At 44.5% G+C, this 25,541-nt stretch overlaps 1 protein-coding gene across 1 annotated transcript in view; it reads right to left on the bottom strand.

The window, feature by feature from the left end:
• The window catches only part of IGSF9B (immunoglobulin superfamily member 9B), a 179,031-nt gene extending 153,830 nt beyond the window's left edge, over positions 1-25,201 (bottom strand). The window contains exons 1-2 of the mRNA XM_030220462.1: positions 25,186-25,201; positions 24,304-24,417 (exon numbers count right to left, since the gene is read on the bottom strand). Of these exons, the coding sequence (XP_030076322.1) occupies positions 24,304-24,417; positions 25,186-25,201 (130 nt within the window). The remainder of the gene's footprint in view (positions 1-24,303; positions 24,418-25,185) is intronic.
• Positions 25,202-25,541: the final 340 nt, after the last annotated feature.

The raw sequence follows: 25,541 nt of genomic DNA on the forward strand, positions 1-25,541 counted from the left end.
CATTTTTTCAAGCTTTTAGCAACTTTAATTGGCTCCTGAGTCTGACTGGGTTGTATTTCCAGTCCTTCCCTACAGACACACCAAAGGAAGAAGTCAGTCACTCAATACCAGCTTTGGTCTCGAATGGCCTCTTTGCAAGAGAGCCTACTTACACTCCTCTCTGGGTATATATGTCCCAAACACAGCAACCACTAGTAGTTAATGATAAGCCCATAGTGCAGCTCTTCCCAAACTTATCCAATATGACCCCATTTATCACCTGAAATTTCACAAGACCCCGGATGATGACCAAAATTTAAAAAAAAAAAAAAACAGTAGACTTCCACATTTGTCCTCCCAATCCTGAAAACCCAAAACAGAAAAGTAGCAGTGGTAGTCATTGCCTAGTTTGTAAGTCCATGCATGTTCATAGTTGCTAGCCCTCTGCATAGTCTCACAAGAGGTCTAGTTGGGGGGGGAGGAACCTGTGAATATACATATTTCACAAACCTGACACTGACTGCCACTATTGATTGCAGGTCACAGCAGAAGTCCAGACGAAGGGGGATTGGAGGCTCATGTGCTTCTTCAGCCCCAATCCACTATTTTCTTGGCCATATTTAAAGTCACAATCCATGATTTAGGAACTGCTAAACTCAAAAGAATAGAACCCTGCTATTCTTACCTTACATAGCTACCCAATCTGAAGCAATCTCAAAACCAAAAAGAGGAATGGGATCTTAGTCAAAGGCAAACACAATGTACCAATCCCATTAATGAACGCTGACCAATATCGTTGTCTTTCAGTATACACTCAAAGTATGAGATTTCAGGGTTCCTTCTATCGTCAGCCAAATTTGTTACATTTCTACCATAGTGAATGTTGCACAGGATTTGTTTTGGAGTCACAACCTCCATTCACTAGAGGAATAAAATGTTGGAAAGTGTTAAAAACTATCACAAAAGCTAAAAAGCAAAATGCAGAGACTATGTTCACAGGCAACAAGTGACAGAGCTCTCTGGGTGCCTTGTTTAATAGGTAATTATACACACTCCAGAAGATAACATAATCGTGCAACCCATTACATATGCCACCTGATATTCAAAACCATTTAACTGGCCAGTTAAATGGAACTTAACCAGTTATCCAGTGATATTCAGCAGAGGATAACCAACTATCCCCTGCTGAATATTCCTGGTTAGCAGTTAGGAGGAGCAATATAAAACTTGGGATTACAAAGCCTCTCCAGGCCAGAAGTTCAAATCCTGTGCAGGACAGTAGTGACCAAAAACCATTATCATCCAAGAGCCATATGGCATGTTATTTTATTTAACTCATTTTCTATACTGCCATTTTGCCAGAAGGTATTACAATGGTTTACAAAATTCCAGAAGAGTATTATTATGGTCAACATAGACAATACACCACAAATAAGCCATATAGAGAAGGATAGAAGTAGGAAAGCCATAACATCCTAGACAATGGACAACCGAAGGGAGGAAAGAAAACTGGCTGAATTATAAGCTAGTGATGTAAAAGAGAGAAACTCAGAAGCAAAAATCTGAAAAAGCATATGGAATGCCAAGTTTTCAGAGCTGCTTGGAATTTCTGTTAGGAGGGTTCCCTACGAAGATCAAGGGAAAAAAAAGACTTCCACGAAGAGGGAGCTAGATAGCTAAAAGCTGAGTTTCAAGAGGCATGTAGATGGAGTTAGTGGGCTCAGTCTAGTTTCTAGTGACCCAGTGTCTGCACAACTGTAAAAAAAGAAATGTTTTAAAGACCATATTCACTGGTTGCCATTATTTGAAACTCTCATTGTCAGCTTCAGCAGATGCCAAATTACCCTCTCAGCTTTAATTAGAAGAGCTCCCTCTAGAACAGAATTCAGACATGTTGGCAGAGCCATGTGAAGAAGTCTGAACTGAGGCTAGGCATGCTGCAATTATCTGTCTCTACAAGTCCCTACTTCTGTTATACAGAGAAACATGCTCCCAGGGCCCTGAGGGCTAAGCCAGCTTTACATTTATTTACACATCAATGTCTAACACAAAGGGTGCAGACTTCAGCTGCCAGTCCACTTATTTCACAAGCTATGAAGGAAGGAAGGAGGGAGGTGCAGAAAGAGGAAGGTGGCAGGTCAATATTATCATTTCTTCTCAAGATGCCATGATTTGACACTCAGCCCTGTCTACCCTCAGCTAGGAAGCAGTCTGTGACCGATCCTGCACAGATTAGAGTGTGCTTCTTTTGTATGCCTTGGTAACAAACTGAAATAAATGTCTCTCAAAGAATATGATTATATGAGTCAAATTATACAACCACAAAAGCACGTTCAAAGAACCTTACCCTCAGAGTTGCTAACTAACCTGGCTCCAGGAGGGAAATATTTGCCTACTCCTTTGATTTTGAGTTTTGAATGCATGCAATGCATTATCAGGGCAATTCTAAAAACTGGTGCCTCAGTCTACGCATCCCAACACCACAATTCCCTTATAGTTTATTAGGGCAAGGTTGGCATTGGCACACCCATGTATAGGCACGCCCTCTTACACCACGTCAATGGCAGATATAAATTGGTGCACCAAGGTATTCTATAAACTTTGTGCATGCGCCTGGGAGGTACTCCCATAGCCTGTCCATGCTCTACCCATGTTCACTCCCCCCTTGCAGTTAGGCGCTATGGCACTTAGGAGTTACCTTATAGAATAGTGCCTAGTGTACATAGGTGCCTGTCAATTAATGGCACCAGCTTATATAATTGCCCACTATGGTATTTGAAATCTAAGAACATAAGAACAGCCAAGCTGGGTCAGAACAATGGTCCATCTAGCCCAGTATCCTGCTTCCAGCAGTGGCCAATTCAGGTCAAAAGTACCTGGCAGAAACCCAATTAGTAGCAACATTCCATGCTACCAATCCCAGGCCAAGCAGTGGCTTCTCCATACCCATCTCAACAACAGACTATGGACTTTTCCTCCAGGAAATTGTTCAAACCCTTTTTAAACTCAGAAAAACTAACCATTACCACATCCTCCAGCAACGAGTTCCAGAGCTTAACTATTCATTGAGTGAAAAAAATATTTCCTCCCATTTGTTTTAAAAGTATTTCCGTGTAATTTCATTGAGTGTCCCCTGGTCTTTGTACTTTTTGAATGAGTGAAAAATCGATTCACCTCCACCCACTCCACACCACTCAGGATTTTGTAGACCTGAATCGTATCCCCCCTCAACCATCTCTTTTCCAAGCTGAAGAGCTCTAACCTTTTTAGCCTTTCCTCAAATGGGAATGGTTCTATCCACTCTTTTCATCTGTGTCACTCTTCTTTGAACCTTTAAATCCACTATATCTTATTTGAGATATGGTGACCAGAATTGACAATACTCAAGGTGGGGTTGCACCATGGAGCAATACAGAGGCATTATAATATTTTTTTATCTTATTTTGCATCCCACTCGTGGAAGGGCATAATCGAACAGGAGGCCCAAGTTTTCCTCAGGACGTCCTCGCAGAACGTCCTGGTGAAGGGGCAGGAAAACCTGTATTATCAAAACAAGATGGGCGTCCATCTTTTGTTTCGATAATACGGTCGGAGACGCCCAAATCTCAACATTTAGGTCGACCATAGAGATGGATGTCCTTAGAGATGGTCATCCCCACTTTTCGGCGATAATGGAAACCGAGGACGCCCATCTCAGAAACAACCAAATGCAAGCCCTTTGATCATGGGAGGAGCCAGCATTCATAGTGAACTGGTCCCCCTGACATGCCCGGACACCAACCGGGCAACCTAGGGGGCACTGCAGTGGCCTTCAGAAATTGCTCTCAGGTGCATAGCTCCCTTACCTTGGGTGCTGAGCCCCCCAAAACTCACTCCCCACAACTGTACAACATTACCATAGCCCTAAGGGATGAAGGGGGGGCACCTACATGTGGGTACAGTGGGTTTCTGGTGGGTTTTGAAGGGCTCATATTTGCCATCATAAGTGTAACAGGTGGGGGGGGGGATGGGCGGCCTTTGTCCACCTTCCTGAAGTGCACTGCACCCACTAAAACTGCTCCAGGGACCTGCATACTACTGTCAGGGAGCTGGGTATGACATTTGAGGCTGGCATAGAGGCTGGCAAAAAGTATTTTTTTTTAGGGTGGGAGGGGGTTAGTGACCACTGGGGGAGTAAGGGGAGGTCATCCCCAATTTCCTCCTGTGGTCATCTGGTCAATTCAGGCACCTTTTTGAGGCTTAGTCGCAAGAAAAAATGGACCAAGTAAAGTAGGCCAAGTGCTCGTGAGGGACGCCCTTCTTTTTTCCTTTATCGGCCATGTTTGTCTACATGTTCTGGCATTTACTGTTCGAAACCAGCACTGCAGGCACCAGAATACAACAGGATAGGATGATCGGAAATCTAGCACTTGCATAAAACCACCATCCCTGATGTGGATCACTTGGCAGCTCTCTACAAATCTCTTCTAAGAGGAGAGAATACTCTGTGATCCAAAATCAAGTCAAAATTATCTAAAGCTTCCCATATGTTCTTTAGGTAAACAAATAAAAAGCAAATTCCTTCTTAACACTCATGCCAAGAAAGTAAGTTGTTCTGTTCTTCAGTGTAGCAGTTTATTCCAAATTTTCCCACACTAATCTGACTCCCAATGTAGTAAAAGTTTTTATGCACATAAAACTTTACTGTCAAGCCACCATATTAATGGGTAAAAAATAGCCAAATCCAAAAAAGTGCAAAACACCATGCTACATTTTGGCATGGTTTTTAATTTCCCTGGTAGTGCTGATTCCAGAATGAGAGTGGAAGGGTCTTCTGAGGTGAAGTGCCTCAAGTGAGCCCCAGATCCTCAACCCCTACACAGAAAGCATCTCCCTGATGGCCCAATTTGTCTCAGGTCCCCAAACCCCAACCCCCACCCTGCACCCCTTCCCTCCCCACACACTCAGTCACCTGTGGAGCTGGGAGGCAGGAGTTATGCCCATTTCTTTCTGTCTACAGTGCCAACATCTTGCAAAATTGTAATACTTCACCCCTACCAATGTGGACTATGATAGGCAATGATCCCTCTGTGGTACATAGGAGTTTACCATTCAGGTTTCTCTGTCAGGGCAGGTACATCAATATCATATTTTTAATAATCAGAGGCAGGCAGGTCTTCTGGGAGTTCCCACAGAACTTGCCCAACCCTCAAGATGGAAACCACAGAATTGCTGCACCAGCCACAATGGCAGGAATGCGGATGAAAGACTCTCATGCACCTTAGAGAGAGCATTAATAATCAATGCTTATCACTGAGGTTCTTGATAAATCTGAACACCATTTCCATTCAGAATTCATCCAGATTCATTTTTTCTTTTAATGCAATGAAGCGACCACAGTGGTCTCAGTCTGCAATGAGTTCCGTAAAACCTGGAGCCTTTTCAATGCAAAGAAGTGTCTCCTCTGAATGGGTTTAAACAGCTTTTCATCTCATTTGAACTGAGTTCCCCTTCATGTTAGACTGGCTCTAATCCAACCAGCAACAAAAACTGACTTAGATAAGCAACAACATCCTGCAAGTGGTCAAGTTTCTAAGGCAGGCAGCTGGGACAGATCCTTAGCACTATGAGACCGGAATAACTGGGCAGTGTGTACAGGCCAAATGGCCATTATGTACCGTCTTCTATAAAGGGGCCAAATTTCAACTGCAGCTGAGCACCCATCCTAGCTAGCCAAACTTTGGACAGCTAGACTATAGTTTAATTTTAGCTGTAACCTATCCAGCAAGATTTAAGAATTCAATAATTGTGCCTGGGTATGGCTGGCTGAGCTAACCAACTAAATTATATCCCTTATCTAATGCCACTCAGCATTATGGCCTTATTTCTTCAGCCTTTTTCCCCTCATCAATACATGGGGGAGGGCAGGATTCTAAAGGGATTTTCTGCAGATGTCAGGTGATTACTCATAGAGATGGGCCCTTTAATACTCTTCCCCCCCCCCCCCCCCTCAATAGGTAAAAGTAGTAGTGTTGAGAGAAGAATCAAAGCTACAGACCTGATTTACTAAAGTTTGTCTTCATTCTAGTTAAGGACTAGATTCAGCAAATGGTGTCCAAATATGAGCACCGGAAAAAAATTGGCACCGAGCACTATATTCTATACATGGTGCTTCAAGTTGGGCACCGTTCACAGAATAGCACGTAGTGTCGGGATCTGCACCCAACGTTTGGGCATGAGAATTTATGCCAACTGAAACCTGGTGTAAATCCTCATGCATAAGTTAGGCATGGAACCTCCAATTTCTACAATACTATGTGCATCTTTAGTGAATGCCCCTGACCTGCCCATGCCCCTCCCATGGCCATGCTCCTTTTTCAGTTGCATGCTAAACACTTTATGCACACATCTTTATAGAATAGCATGTAACAAGATGCACACATAAATCCAAATTGTTGCCAATTAATGGCAATAATTGAAAGTTCGATAAATCTAACATGTGGACTTAATAAAGTTTTAACATAAATTCAAAAGGCGGAGGCTATATAGCTTCATCTAATAATCTCAATATTTGCCCAGCGCCATAAAATTTTCAAACATTCATAATGTACTATCTTCCCTTATATTTATTTATTTGCATTTGTATCCCACATTTTCCCACCTATTTGCGGGCTCAGTGTGGCTTACAATACTTTGAGAATGATGGAAGTACAATTGGTTACAGTACGATTATGGATTACATTATGATGAGTTATAGAAGACAGAGTAAATACAGGATATCATTTGGGAATAGAACATCAGAAGATAACAGTGGTGAGTTGAGAGGGGGACAAACAATATTGAGGGAACATAAAGGTCTAACATTCTTATTTGTGGGTAGGGTTTTAAGGGTGGTGAGGATACGGGAGAAGAGACTTCAGGATAGAGTGTTTTGGTGCGTATCTATTGGTTTGTATGGACTTCATGTGTTTTGATCCTTGCCGTAGATTTTCTCAAAGAGATAGGTTTTCAGTAGTTTGCGGAAGTCGGTCAGTTTATAGATCGTTTTCAGATTGCGTGGTAGTGTATTCCAGACTTGTGTGCTCATGTATGCGAAGGTCGATCCGTGCAATGCTTTGTATTTTATTCCTTTGAACTTAGGGAAATGGAGATTGAGGAAGGTTCGGGAAGATCTTTTAGCGTTTCTGGGTGATAGGTCTATTAAATCAGACATGTATGCAGGGGCTTCCCCTTGAATGATTTTATGGACTAAAGTGCATACTTTGAAAGTGATGCGTTCCTTGAGTGGTAGCCAGTGTAGTTTCTCCCGTAAGGGTTTTGCACTTTCGTATTTTGGTTTTCCGAAGATGAGTCTGGCTGCTGTATTCTGGGCTGTTTGAAGTTTCCTCAGTATTTGTTCCTTGCATCCTGCGTATAATGAGTTGCAATAATCCAAGTGACTGAGTACGAGTAATTGCACTAGACTGCGGAAGACAGATCTTGGAAAGAATGGTCTAATTCTTTTCAGTTTCCACATGGAGTAGAACATTTTTTTTGTTGTGTTGTTCACATGAGTCTCGAGTGTTAGGTGGCGGTCAATAGTGACTCCAAGGATTTTTAATGTTTCTGAGATTGGCAGATTTAGTTTAGGTGTGTTAATGGCGGTAAACTTATTCGTGTTGTATTGGGAGGTCAGTATGAGGCATTGAGTTTTTTCTGCGTTCAGTTTCAGTCAGAATGCATCTGCCCAGGTGTTCATGATGTGTAGACTTTGGTTGATTTCGTTAGAGATTTCATTAATGTCTTTTTTGAATGGAATGTATATCGTTACATCATCGGCATATATGTATGGGTTAAGGTTCTGGTTTGTTAGAAGTTTTGCCAGGGGGGTCATCATTAGATTGAAAATAGTTGGAGAGAGGGGAGATCCTTGCGGTACTCCACAATCAGGTGTCCATGCAGCTGACGTAGTTGAGTTTGATGTGACTTGATATGAGCGTAAGGTTAAGAACCCCTTGAACCAGTTTAGGACATTGCCTCCGATACCAAAATATTCGAGAATGTGTAATAGGATTCCATGATGTACCATATCAAAGGCACTTGACATGTCAAATTGTAGGAGGAGTATATTGGTGCCGGTTGCAATCATTTGTTTAAATTTGGTCATTAGGGTAATTAATACTGTTTCTGTGCTGTGATTTGACCGGAATCCTGATTGAGAGTCATGTAGTATGGAGAACTTGTTGAGGTAGTTTGTGAGTTGTTTGGTAACCATTCCTTCGGTTATTTTGGTTATTAGTGGTATAGATGCTACTGGTCTGTAGTTAGTTAATTCGTTTGTGTTTTTCTTAGTGTCCTTGGGTATTGGTGTGAGTAAAATGTTTCCTTTTTCTTTTGGGAAAAGTCCGTTTTGTAGCATGAAATTCATGTGGTTAGGTCAATTGTGAATTGTTGAGGGGCTGATTTCATGAGGTTGTTTGGGCAGATATCTAGATTGCATTGGGATTTGGCGAATCCTTTGAGCGCTTTAGAGATGAGGTCTTCTGATATTAGTTCGAATTCGGTCCAGATTCTGTCTGCTGGGTATATTCCATCTTCTGGGTCAAGACAGTTTAGGAGTGTTGTGTATTCAGTAGGGCTGGTGGGTATTTTAAGTCGTAGTTGTATGATTTTTTTCCTTGAAGTATTTCGCGAGGTCGTCGACCCCTGGTGTGTCTTTGCTGTTGTTTGTTACTGGTGTGGTGTCTAGCAGTTTGTTTACAAGGTAGAAGAGTTTGTGTGTGTCTTTGTAGTTTGGTCCAATCATTGTTTTATAGTGTAGTCTTTTAGTCTGTTTGATGGTGTATTTGTATTTCCTCCGGAGTGATTTTCCAGGCATTCAGTGTATGTTCGTCTTTCTTTTTGTTCCATGTGCGTTCTAGTTTTCTGACTTGTGTTTTGAGTATTTTCAATTCCTCAGTAAACCATGAATTTGTTTTTTTCCTGTGTGATGTTCTAGTTTGGATTGGGGCGATTGTGTCTAATGTTGTCTTGCATATGTCGTCCCATTCTTGGAGGAATTGAATGGTGTCTGTATTTGTTGACCATTCGTTTTGGTAGACCTGTTGCCAGAATGTTGTGGGGTCTATTTTTCCTCTCGTGGTGTATGTTGTTCGTTCATGCTTGTTTATTTTGTTTCTGTGTATTTTTCGCCAGTGGAGGGAGATCATCGCTTTGTAGTGGTCTGTCCATCTTGTATCTGTGAGTAGGAGAGTTGAGTCTGAGTTGAATTTGTGTGTAATGATGTCCAGTGTGTGTCCTTTTTCGTGTGTTGGTTGATTGTTAGGTACATGTAGATCCCAAAGTTTTAAGAAGTCTTTTCATTCTTGTGCGCCTGTTGAGGTATCGTCCTCAAGGTGTAGGTTAATATCTCCTATTATGAGGATGTTAGAGGCAGAGACACATGTGTTGGAGATAAAGTCCATGAGTTGTGTTTGGGAGTCTTTCCATTTTCCTGGTGGCCTGTAGAATATTTTTGTGTTGAGGTGTCCTTGTAGGTTTGGATGAGTGATTCTTGTTGAGGCAATCTCGAGTTGTGGTGAGGTGGATTCGCCAGTAGTTGTTATGGTAAACTCAGATTTGTAAATTATGGCTATTCCGCCACCTCCTTTTCCATTTCTTGCCCAGTGGGTGATTTTGTATTCTTGAATTGCTTACTGCTGATCTTGCATTGATGTATCCTATTCGGATGAAGCGGTATGGTTCTCTAGGGAGGTTAGATGTATTTATTTTTAATAGTTGTCTGTTTCCTCGGTGATTGAATTTGTCTTTGTTGTTGTTTTTTTCTCTTTCTGTTGGTGAGGTTCGTATGTGGAGATTTTTCCTTTAGGTTGGTTGTTGTATTTTTGGTCTGGTAAGTTGTTGATAGTTTGTACATAGAGTTGGTGGATTGTGGTTGGGTCGTTATTGATGTTAGGGGTGGTCCATGCGTGGTAGATTATGGGAGTGAGGTAGATTATTATCAGTAGCGTATTGGTATTCATGTTGGATTTTGTGGACGGTGTTTATAAGAGTGTTGGGTGTTGTTGGTAGTGTCGGTTGTTTTGTAGGCAATGTTCGTGGGTGTGTTGGGCGGTGTTAGTGATATCTGTAGTTCATCGACCGTCTTGACAATTGGTCCAGGACAGGAGTTTGTTAATATAGGTTTTTTCACATATCTGTATTAGCGATGCTTAATATCCATTATCTGTTGAATTTCCTACGATTTTACTGGTTGATTAAAGTTTCCATTAGATTCATTAACTAATACAATGTATGCTATAGCAGCGCTTCATTTGTCAGACAAACCGAGTGCTCCCAACTCTTAATACGCGATGAAGAGCCAATGGCGTATTAAGAGTTGGGCGCACTCGGGTCTTCTGACAAATGAAGCGCTGCTATAGCATACATGTTCTACTGAGGTCCTTTAGTTATGTTAGTTGATGAATATGCAATTTTGAGCAACATTTATAGAATTTGGGGAAAATGACTAATTCACAGGAAGTTACCTGTGGAGTACCGCAGGGCTCTCTATTATCACCTATCTTATTTAACATCCTAATGAGTTCATTAGGTGTGGAGTTAAGCAAGGAGTGGAATTAAAGTTTCTATTTCTGCTGATGATATTACATTATTGAATCCACTCTCTCAAGCCATGCTGGATATTGAAGTGGAGTTACAAGATTGTTTAAATAAGATGGAGAACTTGGTTTCAGGTCACCTTTTAAAGTTGAACAAAGAAAATCTAAATAGGGTGGTGGACTTTGGTCCTGGGGAACTGAGGAACTGAGTTCAATTCCCACTTCAGGCACAGGCAGCTCCTTGTGACTCTGGGCAAGTCACTTACCCCTCCATTTCCCCAGGTACAAATAAGTACCTGTATACAATATGTAAGCCGCATTGAGCCTGCCATGAGTGGGAAAGCACGGGGTAGAAATGTAACTAAATAAATAAATTCCTATGGCTGAGTTTACCTAGAGGATCCAAACTAATTAAAGTCTAACAATTGGAGGCATGTGTTTCCCTTTAGAAAGCTCAGTGAAGATCTTGAGTGTTATACTGGATCCATTATTTACTCTCACATTAAATAGTCTAAGTAGAAAAATGTTTTTGATGTTAAGAAAGCTATAAACAAATATTATTCTGAATTCAAGCAATTTAGAGTTGAAGTGCAGGCATTAGTACTGGCACAGTTGGGACTATTCTAATATAATTTATGTGGGATATTCGGAAGCTATATTTAAGAGATTACAGACCCTGCAAAATAGCAGCAAGAATGTTGTGTTCTGCAAAGAAGTCGGACAGAGTAGCTCCCTTGTTATGAAAATTGCATTGGCTTCCAAAAGAAGCACAAATAGTTTTTAAACCAGGTATTAAGATTTTTAAAGGCTCTGGAGTATATGTCACTTGCTAAGCTTGCTTTGGTTTGAAATGAAAAACTATCAGACGTCAATTCAGATTATGTTTTCCAAGTCCAAAAGGAGTGAGATATAAAAAGTTCTCTCTCTCCCATATCATCCAAAGGAGATTAGATTTATAAAAGATTGCATGTCCTTTCATAAAATATTGAAAACATTCCTATTTCAGAAGTTTTTTTTGCCAAGCCACAAGATACCACCGTATCTGCTCTGACCCAGGGGACAGAGACAGACACCTTAAAAGCCTGACTGCATCCTTCAAACAGAAAGGCTACAACCCCAAAATAATCTCCAAGAATACTGCCTCCTCCCTCAAAACACCCAGGGAGAATCTGCTACAGTACAAGGAGAAAAAATCCACAGACAGAATCCCCCTTGTAGTGACATACAATCCAGAGCTGGAAAAACTGAGGAAAATCATAAGAGATCTACAACCAGGAGGATGAATTACTGAAAGAGATATTCCCATCCCCACCAGTACTGGCCTTCCGACAGCCACCCAACTTAAAACACAAGCTAATCAGAAGTAAACTTCCATCACAGACTGAAAAGGAACAGAAGGGCACACTTCCCTGTAATTTATCCAGTTGCAAACTATGCCAAAATATTTCACAGGACCCCAAAGTCATCCACAAAGGAAAGATATTCAACATAAAGGGATCTTTCACTTGCTCATCTTCCAATGTGGTATATATCATTCAGTGTAAAAAATGTAACGAAGGATGCTATATTGGAGAAACAGGCCAGATGCTTAAGACAAGATTCAATTAACATAGACATCACATGAACAATACTGGTGCCAGTAGGGTTCCCACGCCTGTTGGTCAACATTTTACAGGACCAGGACACTGTACCAGTGACTTCACAGTGAGAATCCTGAAAGGTAACTTTAAAACCATACAAGAACGTAAGACCTTTGAAGTCAGAATGATTGAATATTTTAACACCCAACAGAAAGGACTTAACAAGGATCTGGGGTTCCTAGCCCATTATAAACCATAAAGCTGTATGTCTCTGTTGATCACCCTCCCCTCACCTATCCACACCCATCCTGTTAGAATATCAATGATATGCTTTGATGTCCCCATGCATACCTCCGACCCACCCCCATCCTCCCATCCTGTCAGACTGTCATAGTAATGCTTGAATGTTTTCACTTATATACACTGTCAGCTAGCACATTTGCTTATTTCCGATCTGAGGAAGAAGGGCGACCTTCGAAAGCTAATCAAGAAATGTATTATGTCCAATAAAAAAGGTATCATCTTATTTTCTTTTCCATGTTTTATTTTGTTTGATTTCTATTGATAACCTTAAGAATGGACTAACACGGCTACCACACTCCCCATTTTATTTTAATAATGTAATTGATAACTATTTTAGTTTTTTTATAATGTTTAGATTAATTGGTTATAATTCCTAATAGTGACTACTTGTTCATGTTGCACTCCACATCAAAGTATTAGTTATTTGCAAAATTTTAAAAATGTTATTGTATTATATTATATTAAAGGAAAAGAAAATCTTTGTAGATCAGTTCTTATGCATGCTACTGTGTTAACTGAAAAAAAAAATGTCAGCAGAGAGTGGAAGTTAACTAAACAGCACCTACACAAAGTCCTTCCAAGAAAGTCATCGTTCTTCATTAATCAGAAGTTCTCATCCAAATTCCAGCACAGCTGCTGCCCAGAGCAAGTGGAGTCCTAGGCAGCTTTTGTGATTTTCCTGCCAGTGACATCAAGACAGTTCGGTGGTAACTGGCACAGCAGAAAGGCTACAACTGGAGGTACTGCTTGTGTGATAAGACCATCTAAAGGGAAAAAAGTATATTTCACCATCGCTTCAGCAAAGCTCAGGTAGACGTCATGAGGCAGGCAAGCGCATACACACACACAGACAACTAAAAGGTTTCATTTGTGCACGGAGGCTTAACCTCGCAGCATCGCTCTATAGTCATTCAGTAAAGCAGTCACATAGCTTTAAAAAATCTTATTGCACAAAATCTGTTTTCTTCCATGACTAAGCCAGGTTAGCGGCGGCGAACAGAGCTGTATGCCCTCTGTTCTTTAAACCACTGTCGTCTTCAATAAATGTTTCACAGTCAGAACTGTATTTTTCTCCTGCCAATGACGTGTAAAGGGATCTCAGTCTGAAGACTCTTCAGACAGGGTGGCTTGACGTTTCACAGTACTAGCAAATACTTGTATTTCCTCAGTGCAGGCTGATGCAAAATGCAGGCTTTCTGAATTCCATGGTTTATTATGGAGCTAGTTTGTCCCTAGAAATCTGCTACAATTTTTCTTTTCTTTTTTTTCTCTACATTCCTAGATCAAAGACGGAATCTGTGCCCAGTATTTAGATGGCTATCAAGACCCCATCCTTTTCATCAGAGACTTACTGTGATGTGATTACATAGAAACCTGCAATATGACAGTAGGTAAGGTGGTAAGGGGCCATCTGGCTTCCCAATTTAATTCTTGGAACTATGCCATCTAATCCCACTGATCTCTGTCTTCCCTTTCACTTCTGGACAATTAGAGATCCTCTCTGCTTCTCCGAAGAGTTCCTAAATGTTATTATTATTTTTCTCTCTATCACTTCTACCTCTATTTGCTAAACTGGGTTATATGTTAACGTGGGTTTTAACACATACTATCAGTTAACATGAAGCTAAAGAAATGACACATTAACTGTGCTAGCAGTTAACAGGCATTAAAACCCATGTTCAAATGGTTGTTATGGAATTTCATTAGGATCACAATTGTCCTAATGAACCCAAGCGATCAAAAACATTTCACCTTCAGGACCTGAACCTCAGGACACTATACCAGTCACTAGGTTAGTTCGTCTCTACTACGTACACTGTGCTATCCCACTCTGTAACAACTAGTCACTATCTAACTCAGTTCTACTATGTATCTTTTGCATTATTTTACTCTGTAACAATGTACCAATGTTCTGTTACTATTATTTCACTATGTAACATGGCTCCAGTATATCCCTACTGGCTTCACACCCTATAATCCTCTTCGAAACTTTCGAGGTGTAAACGGAATATAAGCACCTGGTAAAGTAAACTAATTTCAGATTAGGAAGCAGAGAAGAGGCAGGAAGTGCATCTTGAAGTTAACACAGGTCCTGTTGACAAATCAGATAGACCATGTAGCATGATGCATAAACCATAAGTCAGCTGCATCAGCTCCAGCATCAACCTCCTGGAATGTCTAATATCAGGGTAGTGGTGAGAAAATTATAAAACTGACCCCTAGAAAGCTATCTGAGCAGTCCAGCATTGTTTGGAGGTGGTTCTGCCAGTAGAATGGCCATTAAGTTGGGAAAGAAGGAGAAAGATAAACTATGCCAAGAATCCAAGATGGCCGAGGACTCCAAAAATGGCCAGGATCTCCCAGTCGTGAGACATTACTCATGGAATCTATGGCAGCAATGTCAGCAGCCCTCGCACTGAAGTTTAAGACTATACATCAAAAAATAGAACAAGCTAATAGTATGGTGGCAGAGACTTGGTGTGTCCATCTACCGCTGTCTGAGTATCTGTAAATCTGTAACTGGTTTTGCCTGTTTAACACTATATATAGTATATGTGAGTGGTCCTGTAGTATGATGGTTACTGAGCGTTATTGGTGGTGATCACTAGGCGCTACTGATGGTGCACATAAACATGAGTGGAAGCAGAGTGTTGTTCCTGTGGGCCCTTACTCACAGGAGAGAGAGGTAACAAAGAAGAAGGGACCCTTTTTAGAGTATACTGGTCCAGAACCCACTTCATGGACATACAGTGCATGCACAGGTTCGGGTTTGGTAAGGAGACTATAGTGTACCTGTGCAATCAGCTAGAGGAGGACCTAGAGCCCTATGCATGAAGGAGACAAGCCCTGTCAGTGCTCCTGAAGGTCATTACATCCCTCGCATTTTAGCCACTGGAACTTTCCAGACACTCCTTGGAGTAACAAATGGGTATGAGCCAGCCAGCCACCTCATGCTGTATAGCTCAGTTTCTACAGGCCTTTTTCAAGAGACACATTCAATACATTCTCTTCCCTGAACACGAGTAGTAGCAAACCCCAAACAATGACAGAATTCTTTGAGCTGCACACTTCTCCTTGGTGCTGGGAGCCACAGACTGTACACACAGGTTGCCATTAGACTACCTGCTGGCAAAAAGGCCATTTATATTAAGCACAAGTCCTACCATTCCCTTAAAATGTAGGTTGTCTGTAATGCCTATAATATTAGAACTGTTATTGGCCACTTTATATGCTTTGGTGCTGGGGAAACCACATCACAGAACATATATGCAATGTGCAAAGGCATCCATTACATGGACAATTAGGGGATATAGGCATGTGAAGTCAGGTTGCTAACCGACAATATACGGCAGACAGTGTGCAATTCATTCCCAAGACCTAGACTGTGGCCTGTTTCATGTAAATAGATGTGGGGATGTGTTGGGGGGGGGGGAGGGGAAGACTTTCATATGCTCATTGTAATGTATGTTTTCAGGAACAAAATTTTACATTACTTCTACCTTTGTATACATGCAATGGTTTCACACTCTGTCTTTGTTTATTAAATGTCTCCTCTTGATAGCATAACTGTATCCATTGTGCCCATAGGTCTGAATAGTTGGGGAGGGAAACAAGTTCAGTGGCAATTACTACTACTACTACTACTACTACTAAACATTTCTAAAGCGCTACTAGGGTTACGCAGCGCTGTACAATTTGACATGGAATGACAGTCCCTGCTCAAGGAGCTTACAATCTAAGAGACAAATGTACAGTCAATCTGATAGGTCAGGCAGATTGGGGCAGTCTATATGTTCGAAAAGTTAGGTTCCGAAAGCAGCATTGAAGCGGTGAGCTTTAAGCAAGGATTTGAAGATGGATAGGGAGGGGGCTTGGCGTAGGGGTTCAGGAAGATTGTTCCAGGCATAGGGTGAGGCAAGGTAAAATGGGCGGAGCCTGGAGTTGGCAGTGGTGGAGAAGGGTACTGAGAGGAGGGATTTGTCATGTGAGCGGAGGTTACGGGCAGGAACGTAGAGGGAGATGAGGGTAGAGAGGTAGTGAGGAGCAGCAGAGTGAGTGCATTTGTAAGTAAGGAGGAGAAGCTTGAATTGTATGCGGTATCTGATCGGAAGCCAGTGAAGTGACCTGAGGAGAGGGGTGATATGAGAATAACGGTTTTGGCGGAATATAAGACGTGCGGCAGAGTTCTGAACGGATTGAAGGGGGGATAGATAGCTGAGTGGGAGGCCGGTGAGGAGTAGGTTGCAGTAGTCGAGGCAAGAGGTAATGAGGGCGTGGACGAGGGCTAGATGAAATGAAAGAGGTTCGAGTAGGACTCGATTCACATGACCTATACATTGCCAAGATGGGATAGCGGGGGCTGGGGTGACAAAATGCAATAGGCAACTCTTACGTAGCTATGTGGAATGGGACATTAGCACATCTGGGTTTTAAAAAAAGGTTCGGACAAGTTCCTAGAGGAAAAGTCCATAGTTTGCTATTGAGATAGACATGGGGGAAGCCACTGCTTGCCCTGGGATTATAGCTATTCTTATATTCTTACATTCTCATGACCTACTATTTTAAGATATAGCTGCTACCTTTTGACAAATTGCAGCCCTACCCTGCACCCTAGGGAAATCTGAAGTATATTTGCTATGGGGGTTAGGCAACACATGAGTAATGAGTCTCTGTACCTAGGTGGTGGGTATTAGCTATGCACCATTATAATTTATTTATTTTATTTATTTATTTATTGCATTTGTATCCCACATTATCCCACCTCTTTGCAGGCTCAATGTGGCTTACAATTCATCATAGATACTGGAAATAGAAGTGAATATACATTTGTTTTACAGAGGGTTTTGTGTTACATGGTGGTGAAATACATGATGGTGTCAAAGCAGAAAGACATTATAAGACATTTCTGGAAGTTTTAAAGATTATACAGTTACACATGTTGATCTTTGTGATATATCTTGTCGAAGAGATAGGTTTTCAATAGTTTGCGGAAACTGGTCAATTCATAGACCGTTTTCAGGTTACGTGGCAGCGCGTTCCAGAGCTGCGTGCTCGTATAGGAAAAGGTAGATGCATGCATTGATTTGTATTTCAGACCCTTGCACTTGGGAGGATGAAGATTAAGGAATGTGCGAGAGGATCTTTTTGCGTTCCTGGGTGGTAGTTCTATCATACAATCATACAGTTACTAGAGTTTGGCTTCCTTGTCAGTCCCTCTCCCTAAGCACACAATGTCATGTGAAACTGGACAGAGATGAACTCCATAAAGGAGCAACATATGGGATTTTAGTACTCACTTTGGAATGGGCAGGCACACAAAACATTAGGGTTGGCTCATGTCCCATAGGTCTTTCCATTACAGCTTTGGAGTAGGGACTATGTATCCCTGTAAATGTAACTGGGCATGCATTAGCAATAAAAACACATCACAGTGATTTGCAATGTTCATAACAATTTATTCCAAAAAGTACAAAATGAAATATTTAAGGGGAGCTGGGTCAGAGGAGGAGGGTAGAGGACAGAGGAGGACAGATATTAAGGAGGTGTGTCAGGTTAGGGTCATCAGAGGAGGGCACCTGTAAGATGCCAGCAGATGCCAGATCTCATGAGTATCCTGCACGTGCCCCAGATTACACACTGTCCTCTCAGTTTGCTCCTCTATGACCTTTAGCCTCCGATCCAGAGCCTCATGCCACTGGCTTCTACCCCATTTCCCAGATGCCACAGAGGATGATGCATTGGCTGCATGAGGAAGGAGGGGATGGGAGCTGCTCAAGGACCTGGATTTTCTGTCAGATATTATAACCACCTCCTGATCTTCATCCTTCTGTTCCTGGATGTTATGATTGGGGTCTGAACCCCTCTCAAACTTACCTCTTTCCTGGGGGTCAGCTTCTTAGCTGGCTTCTGTTTCTTTTCTCTGTCCTTTCTGAGCTGGCTCTGTCTCTCTGTGCTGGCAGCTTCCAGCAGCATGGGGTTAATTGGTTTACTTTACTACAGCTGTGTGTTGCCTGAGTTGCTCTAACTCTCTTTGGGTGTACTGGCTTCAAGGGTTTCACGGTTTTGCATTGGTGTGGGTTGGGCCTCTCTGGGTCAGTTGCTTTTGCCTAGGTCTAGGGAGTGTGACATCATCAGGGAGGGCCTTGATAAGGAAGTGGTGTTGTTTCCTTTAGGGCCTTTTGCAACAGTGGTGTTTGCTTTAGGTAGGGTGGTGCAGTGTGCACTTCTGACATTGTGTCCTAGGGTCCCTGCTTGCTTTTGCTAAGGTCCAGGTTAGTGTTAGTGCAGTGTGCACTGGTGTCTATGTGTTTAGCTTTCCTGCTTTTCCCTTTTGGTTCCCTTCTGTTCCCTCTTGGTTTTGGTAGCATTGCTGTGTGTAGGGCTTTGGAAGCTCTGTTGTTGATAGAAGTACTTCAGGGTTTGGTGTTGTTAGGAACACTGCAGAGTTTGCTGTTAGAAGTACTTCTGGTGTTTGTGCTATTAGGAGCATTGCAGTCTTTGCTGTTGGTGTTTGGTGCTTTAGAAGCACTTTTGGCTTATGTGTTAGCTTCCCTCCTTGTGGCTCCCCTGTCTTCCCCTTTTAGTGCTAGGAGCTCTTCTGGTTGCTTGCCAGAGTAGTGCTTAGGAAGCACCTTGTTAGTTGTATCTAGCTTGCTAGAGCAGTGCTTAGGTAGCTGGTTTAGTTTTGTGTTTAGCTTATTAGTGTAAAGCTCTGCTTGTAGCTTGGTGCTTAGTAGCACCTGTGTTAGCTTTGTATTTAGTACCCTGCTCTGTTAGTTTAGGGCTTAGGAAGTCCCTTTCTTGAGCAGGGCTTAGGAGCTCCTGTTTAGTATAGGGCTTAGGAAGTCCTTTTGTCAGTTTACGGTAGGAACACTCCTGCTGGTTTAGGGCTTGGGAGCACGTAGATCAGTTTAGGGTTAGGAGCACTTCTGTTTCCAGTCCTGGTCCCTATGTCATCCGGTATCCAGTAAGTCCTGTCGGCTACTCGAACCCAGGAGCTCAACTCTTGGGGGGCTTAGTAGCTAAGTACAGGTGAAGCTGTTGGACCAGTCCAGTGTGCTCCAGTCCCGTGTTCCGGTCCTGTGTCCTCCAGTCCGGGGGACCAGTCCAGGGTGTTCCAGTCTGGTGTGCTCCAGTCCAATGTGTTCCAGTCCGGTGTGTGTTCCAGTCCTGTGTCCTCCAGTCCGGGGGATTCCAGTCCATGTGTTCCGGTTCGCTGGGCAGTGCCTGCAGTCCCTGCCGGTGTGCTTACCCAGTGTTGGTTGGTGGGTTTTGCCTGCTGCTGTCGCTCCTCGTCAGCAGCCCAAGGGCTCACGTTTGCTCCAGAGCCCGGCCCCGCGGGCTCTGAACCTGAGAACCTGACAGATTGCAAAGGCCCTGAGCCCGGCAAGAACCCCCGCCCAGCTGACCCAGCTGGGGTCCAGCTCCGTCATTGTTCTTGATCCTTCTATGACTCTTCGTCAGTATCGTGGGAAACTTTTGTCTCATTCTGTTTGAAGAAGACCCCTGAAGCAGCAGCTGAGAGAAAACGTGTCCGGTGGCTTGGAATCGCTGAAAACCCAGTTTCAGATATGGACCCTTTCATCACGCTCTCAGAGTATCGCCGCAGCCTTGTCTTGAATCCAGCTTTGTGGGATACTCCTGAAGGTGTCGCTGAGAGAAGACGTCTTGGGAATTCCACGCTCTGGGCCCAGCAGGGGTCCAGTCCCGTTCAAGCAGCGCGCCCAGACAAGCCTCTGAATCCAGTCCGAGCAGCATGTCCAGCCAAGCTTCAGAGTCCAGTCCGAGGGACGCTTCTCACTGAGCCTCCGATGCCAGCTCAAGGGGCTCTTCCACGCAAGCCTCGGAGCCTGGTCCAAGGGACGCTCCTAACCGAGTCGCCGACTCCAGTTCAAGTGGCGCTTCCACTCAAGCCTCTGAGTCCAGTCCGAGGGGAGCTTCTGACCGAGTCTCCGATTCCAGTCCAAGCAGCGCTTCAAGCAAGTCTCTGCGTCCAGTTCAAGTGGCGCTGTCTACTGAGTCTCCTAGTACCAGTTTGGATCCCAGTTCCAACCCCATTTTTGATCTGGATCCGTTTCTGACACTCCAGGATTACCGGGTTGCACTTTTGTCTGATCCAGCCCTGAAGAATACTCCTGAAGCTGCAGCAGAAAGAAGGCGTGTCTCCTGGCTTGGTTCGAAGAAAACCCAGTTTCTGCTATTGATCCCTCTACCAAGCTGTTCTTTTACCGCTTCCAACTCCTCTCAGAGCCAACCCTGCGGGATACTCTGAAGCCCAGCTGAAAGAAGGTGGCTTCCTGATTTTTCCGACAAACTTCTGAGTCCAGCCTGAAGGGCTTTGTCTGCCAAGCTTCTGAGTCCACAGTGAGTTCCAGCCCAGTGCCCGAGTCTGTTTTGAGTTCCAGCCCAGATGCTGAGTCTGGAGCGAGTTGCAGCAGTGACAGCCAAGATGCTGAGTCTGGAGCGAGTTGCAGCATTGGCAGTCAAGATGCTGAGCCTGGAGCGAGTTGCAGCATTGGCAGTCAAGATGCTGAGTCTGGAGCGAGTTGGAGTTCCAGTCAAGATGCTGAGTCTGGATCGAGTTGCAGTTCCAGTCAAGATGCTGAGTCTCTGGATCGAGTTGTCGTCCAGTCAAGATGCTGAGTCTGGAGTGAGTTGCAGTTCCAGTCAAGATGCTGAGTCTGGATTGAGTTGCAGTTCCAGTCAAGATGCTGAGTCTGGATCGAGTTGTAGTTCCAGTCAAGATGCTGAGTCTGGATCGAGTTGGAGTTCCAGTCAAGATGCTGAGTCTGGAGCGAGTTGCAGTTCCAGTCAAGATGCTGAGTCTGGAGTGAGTTGCAGTTCCAGTCAAGATGCTGAGTCTGGATCGAGTTGTAGTTCCAGTCAAGATGCTGAGTCTGGATCGAGTTGCAGTTCCAGTCAAGATGCTGAGTCTGGATCGAGTTGTAGTTCCAGTCAAGATGCTGAGTCTGGATCGAGTTGTAGTTCCAGTCAAGATGCTGGGTCTGCACTGAGTACAGAGTCCAGCTGAGACAATGAGTCCACGATGAGTGCTGGGTCTGCACTGAGTACAGAGTCCAGCCGAGACAATGAGTCCACGATGAGTGCTGGGTCTGCACTGAGTACAGAGTCCAGCCGAGACAATGAGTCCACGATGAGTGCTGAGTCTACACCGAGTGCAGAGCCCAGCCAAGATGATGAGTCCATGATGAGTGCTGAGTCTGCACCGAGTGCAGAGGCCAGCCGAGATACTGAGTCCACGATGAGTGCTGAGTTTACACCGAGTGCAGAGCCCAGCCAAGATAATGAGTCCACGATGAGTGCTGAGTCTACACCGAGTGCAGAGCCCAGCCAAGATGACGAGTCCACGATGAGTGCTGAGTCTACACCGAGTGCAGAGTTCAGCCGAGAATGCCGAATCAGAATTGAGTTACAGTCCCGGGCAAGATGCTGAGTCCGGGTCAAGTTACAGTCCCGGCCAAGATGCTGAGTCCGGTGAGAGTTGCCGTCCCGGTCAAGATGCTGAGTCCGAGTCAAGTTGGAGTTCCTAGTCCCAGGCAAGATGCTGAGTCTGGGTCAAGTGCAGTCCCGGCCAAGATGCCGAGTCCGGCCAAGTTGGAGTTCCAGTCCCAGGCAAGATGCTGAGTCTGGGTCAAGTTGCAGTCCCGGTCAAGAGGCTGAGTCCGGGTCAAGTTGCAGTTCCGGCCAAGATGCTGAGGCCGGACCAGGTTGCAGTCTCAGGCAAGATGCTGAGTCTACTCCGAGTTCCCATTTCAGCCAAGATGTTGAACTCCTTCTGAGTCCAGCTCCAGCCAAGGGCAAGGTTAGTCTGAAGTCCAGTTCGAGTTCCTGTCTGGCTTCAGATTCCAGGATGGGTGTGGGCTCTAGCCCAGTTCTAGCTGCTACAGTGGCAGTGCCAGGAAGTCAAGGAAGTTGTGGACTCCCTCAGGAGATGGTTCCTGTTGAATAGAACTCCGCTTGTTGCATCCAAGACTCTGATCCTGCCTAGCAGCCGTTCTAAAGAGCCTCGTGGGGCCAAAGCCATTCTGGTTCCTAGTTCCAGATGTACTTGTCACGTCCTGCCCAGCCGCCCAGATTTATGTTGTGCACCCATTGGGAGATTTCATCACAGCTACCCATGGAGACCTAAATTGTCTTTTGAGACCTGGAGCTCCGTGGGGACACGGGAGCCTTGAAGGGGAGGTGCTGTTATGATTGGGGTCTGAACCCTCTCAAACTTACCTCTTTCCTGGGGGTCAGCTTCTTAGCTGGCTTCTGTTTCTTTTCTCTGTCCTTTCTGAGCTGGCTCTGTCTCTCTGTGCTGGCAGCTTCCAGCAGCATGGGGTTAATTGGTTTACTTTACTACAGCTGTGTGTTGCCTGAGTTGCTCTCTCTTTGGGTGTACTGGCTTCAAGGGTTTCACGGTTTTGCATTGGTGTGGGGTTGGCCTCTCTGGGTCAGTGTGCTTTTGCCTAGGTCTAGGGAGTGTGACATCATCAGGGAGGGCCTTGATAAGGAAGTGGTGTTGTTTCCTTTAGGGCCTTTTGCAACAGTGGTGTTTGCTTTAGGTAGGGTGGTGCAGTGTGCACTTCTGACATTGTGTCTAGGGTCCCTGCTTGCTTTTGCTAAGGTCCAGGTTAGTGTTAGTGCAGTGTGCACTGGTGTCTATGTGTTTAGCTTTCCTGCTTTTCCCTTTTGGTTCCCTTCTGTTCCCTCTTGGTTTTGGTAGCATTGCTGGTGTAGGGCTTTGGAAGCTCTGTTGTTGATAGAAGTACTTCAGGTTTGGTGTTGTTAGGAACACTGCAGAGTTTGTTGATAGAAGTACTTCAGGGTTTGGTGTTGTTAGGAACACTGCAGAGTTTGCTGTTAGAAGTACTTCTGGTGTTTGTGCTATTAGGAGCATTGCAGTCTTTGCTGTTGTGTTTGGTGCTTTAGAAGCACTTTTGGCTTATGTGTTAGCTTCCCTCCTTGTGGCTCCCCTGTCTTCCCTTTAGTGCTAGGAGCTCTTCTGGTTGCTTGCCAGAGTAGTGCTTAGGAAGCACCTTGTTAGTTGTATCTAGCTTGCTAGAGCAGTGCTTAGGTAGCTGGTTTAGTTTTGTGTTTAGCTTATTAGTGTAAAGCTCTGCTTGTAGCTTGGTGCTTAGTAGCACCTGTGTTAGCTTTGTATTTAGTACCCTGCTCTGTTAGTTTAGGGCTTAGGAAGTCCCTTTCTTGAGCAGGGCTTAGGAGCTCCTGTTTAGTATAGGGCTTAGGAAGTCCTTTTGTCAGTTTACGGTTAGGAACACTCCTGCTGGTTTAGGGCTTGGGAGCACGTAGATCAGTTTAGGGTTAGGAGCACTTCTGTTTCCAGTCCTGGTCCCTATGTCATCCGGTATCCAGTAAGTCCTGTCGGCTACTCGAACCCAGGAGCTCAACTCTTGGGGGGCTTAGTAGCTAAGTACAGGTGAAGCTGTTGGACCCAGTCCAGTGTGCTCCAGTCCCGTGTTCCGGTCCTGTGTCCTCCAGTCCGGGGGACCAGTCCAGGGTGTTCCAGTCATGGTGTGCTCCAGTCCAATGTGTTCCAGTCCAGTGTGTGTTCCAGTCCTGTGTCCTCCAGTCCGGGGGATTCCAGTCCATGTGTTCCGGTTCGCTGGGCAGTGCCTGCAGTCCCTGCCGGTGTGCTTACCCAGTGTTGGTGGTGGGTTTTGCCTGCTGCTGTCGCTCCTCGTCAGCAGCCCAAGGGCTCACGTTTGCTCCAGAGCCCGGCCCCGCGGGCTCTGAACCTGAGAAACCTGACACTGGAATGACATAGCAGGCTGGCAGGACAGGGTGGCTGGAAAGGAGGGGTGACGAGAGCTGTCAGGAATGTTTGGGAAGGAGGTGATGGAGGGGCTGAAGTGGCCCACAGTAGCCTCTGCCTCCTCCTCCTCCTTTTTTTTCCTCCACCTCTGCCCCTTCTTCCACCTGCATCGGTTGAGGGGCTGCACCCTCATTAGAGGGTCCAGCAGTTTCATGGTCAGCTGTGGAAATGAAAAAAAGAATGGCAGTTGTTAGATGCATAAACCTGTGGGAAATGCAATCAGAATAGTATCATTGTCTCACTGTTTTAGAGTTGTACAGGTGGCAGCAACCTGACAGGGGAATGTGTGCATTTCAAGGACAAAAACATGAGGCTCTGTTCTGGTTTAAGCATTCACTGGACAGAAATCCCCAGGATTCTTGGACAGAGATGTGGCCTTAAGATATGGGCATTAGCAATGTATAGCTGCACCACACCTATCACCTAAGAGAAGCTGTGGGGCCTACCACAGAGACATGGTAAGCCATTTGGATCAACAGATGGGCTTTCCATGATATTTGATGAACGGCAACACTGCTAGTTTGTAAAAGAGGGCCTGACATGGAATGGGGTTGGGCACCAGGACCATGGCTCTCTCAGGATATTGGCAAACACATCTTCAGAGACAGCCAGTGCAGTGAGGCAAGACTGGGCATAGGATATGTTGTCCCCTCCAAATAATCAGCAGCTTCCCTGCTCCTGAGAACTGTGAGGGGGCCTGGGTTGAAGGAATCCTAGAGGGGGCTGTGGGATGAGGTGGCAGCATAAAGTGGCATGTTGTGTGTGCTTTCAACTGACAAACACTAGATGTGGGCTCTCACTGTGGTAGGTCACAGGTGTAGCTGTAACAGGTGGCACAAAGACTGGGTCTGCTGTGGTAATAGCAGTCTTCACAGCAGTCTTGTGTAGATGTCCTCAATTTGCCAGCATATGAGTGCTTGGTACTTACCTGCTTCCTCCTGCATCTGGGCACAGACACTCTGGAAATATTCTGGTTCTCATGTGGTACTCTTCTTCAAGTCCTCGGTCTGTAAGGAAAGAAGAGAGTGGGAAAGAGAGGTTGAGCTATTATTGCTCCACTGACGTTCCTTTCTGCTACGTTAAAGGGCCCACCGTGGAATGCCAGTGAGTGCTTCACATCATAGCATGTGCATCAGCTCTGCCTCCTAGTGCTGTCTTCTGGGGGACAAGTCCATAAACCGCTACTAAATGGACTGGGGAAAAATCCACAATTCCAGAAATAACATGTATAGAATGTTTGTACGTTTGGGAAGCTTGCCAGGTGCCCTTGGCCTGGATTGGCCG

Source organism: Microcaecilia unicolor, chromosome 12 (assembly GCF_901765095.1).
Source record: "Microcaecilia unicolor chromosome 12, aMicUni1.1, whole genome shotgun sequence".
NCBI lineage: Eukaryota > Metazoa > Chordata > Amphibia > Gymnophiona > Siphonopidae > Microcaecilia > Microcaecilia unicolor.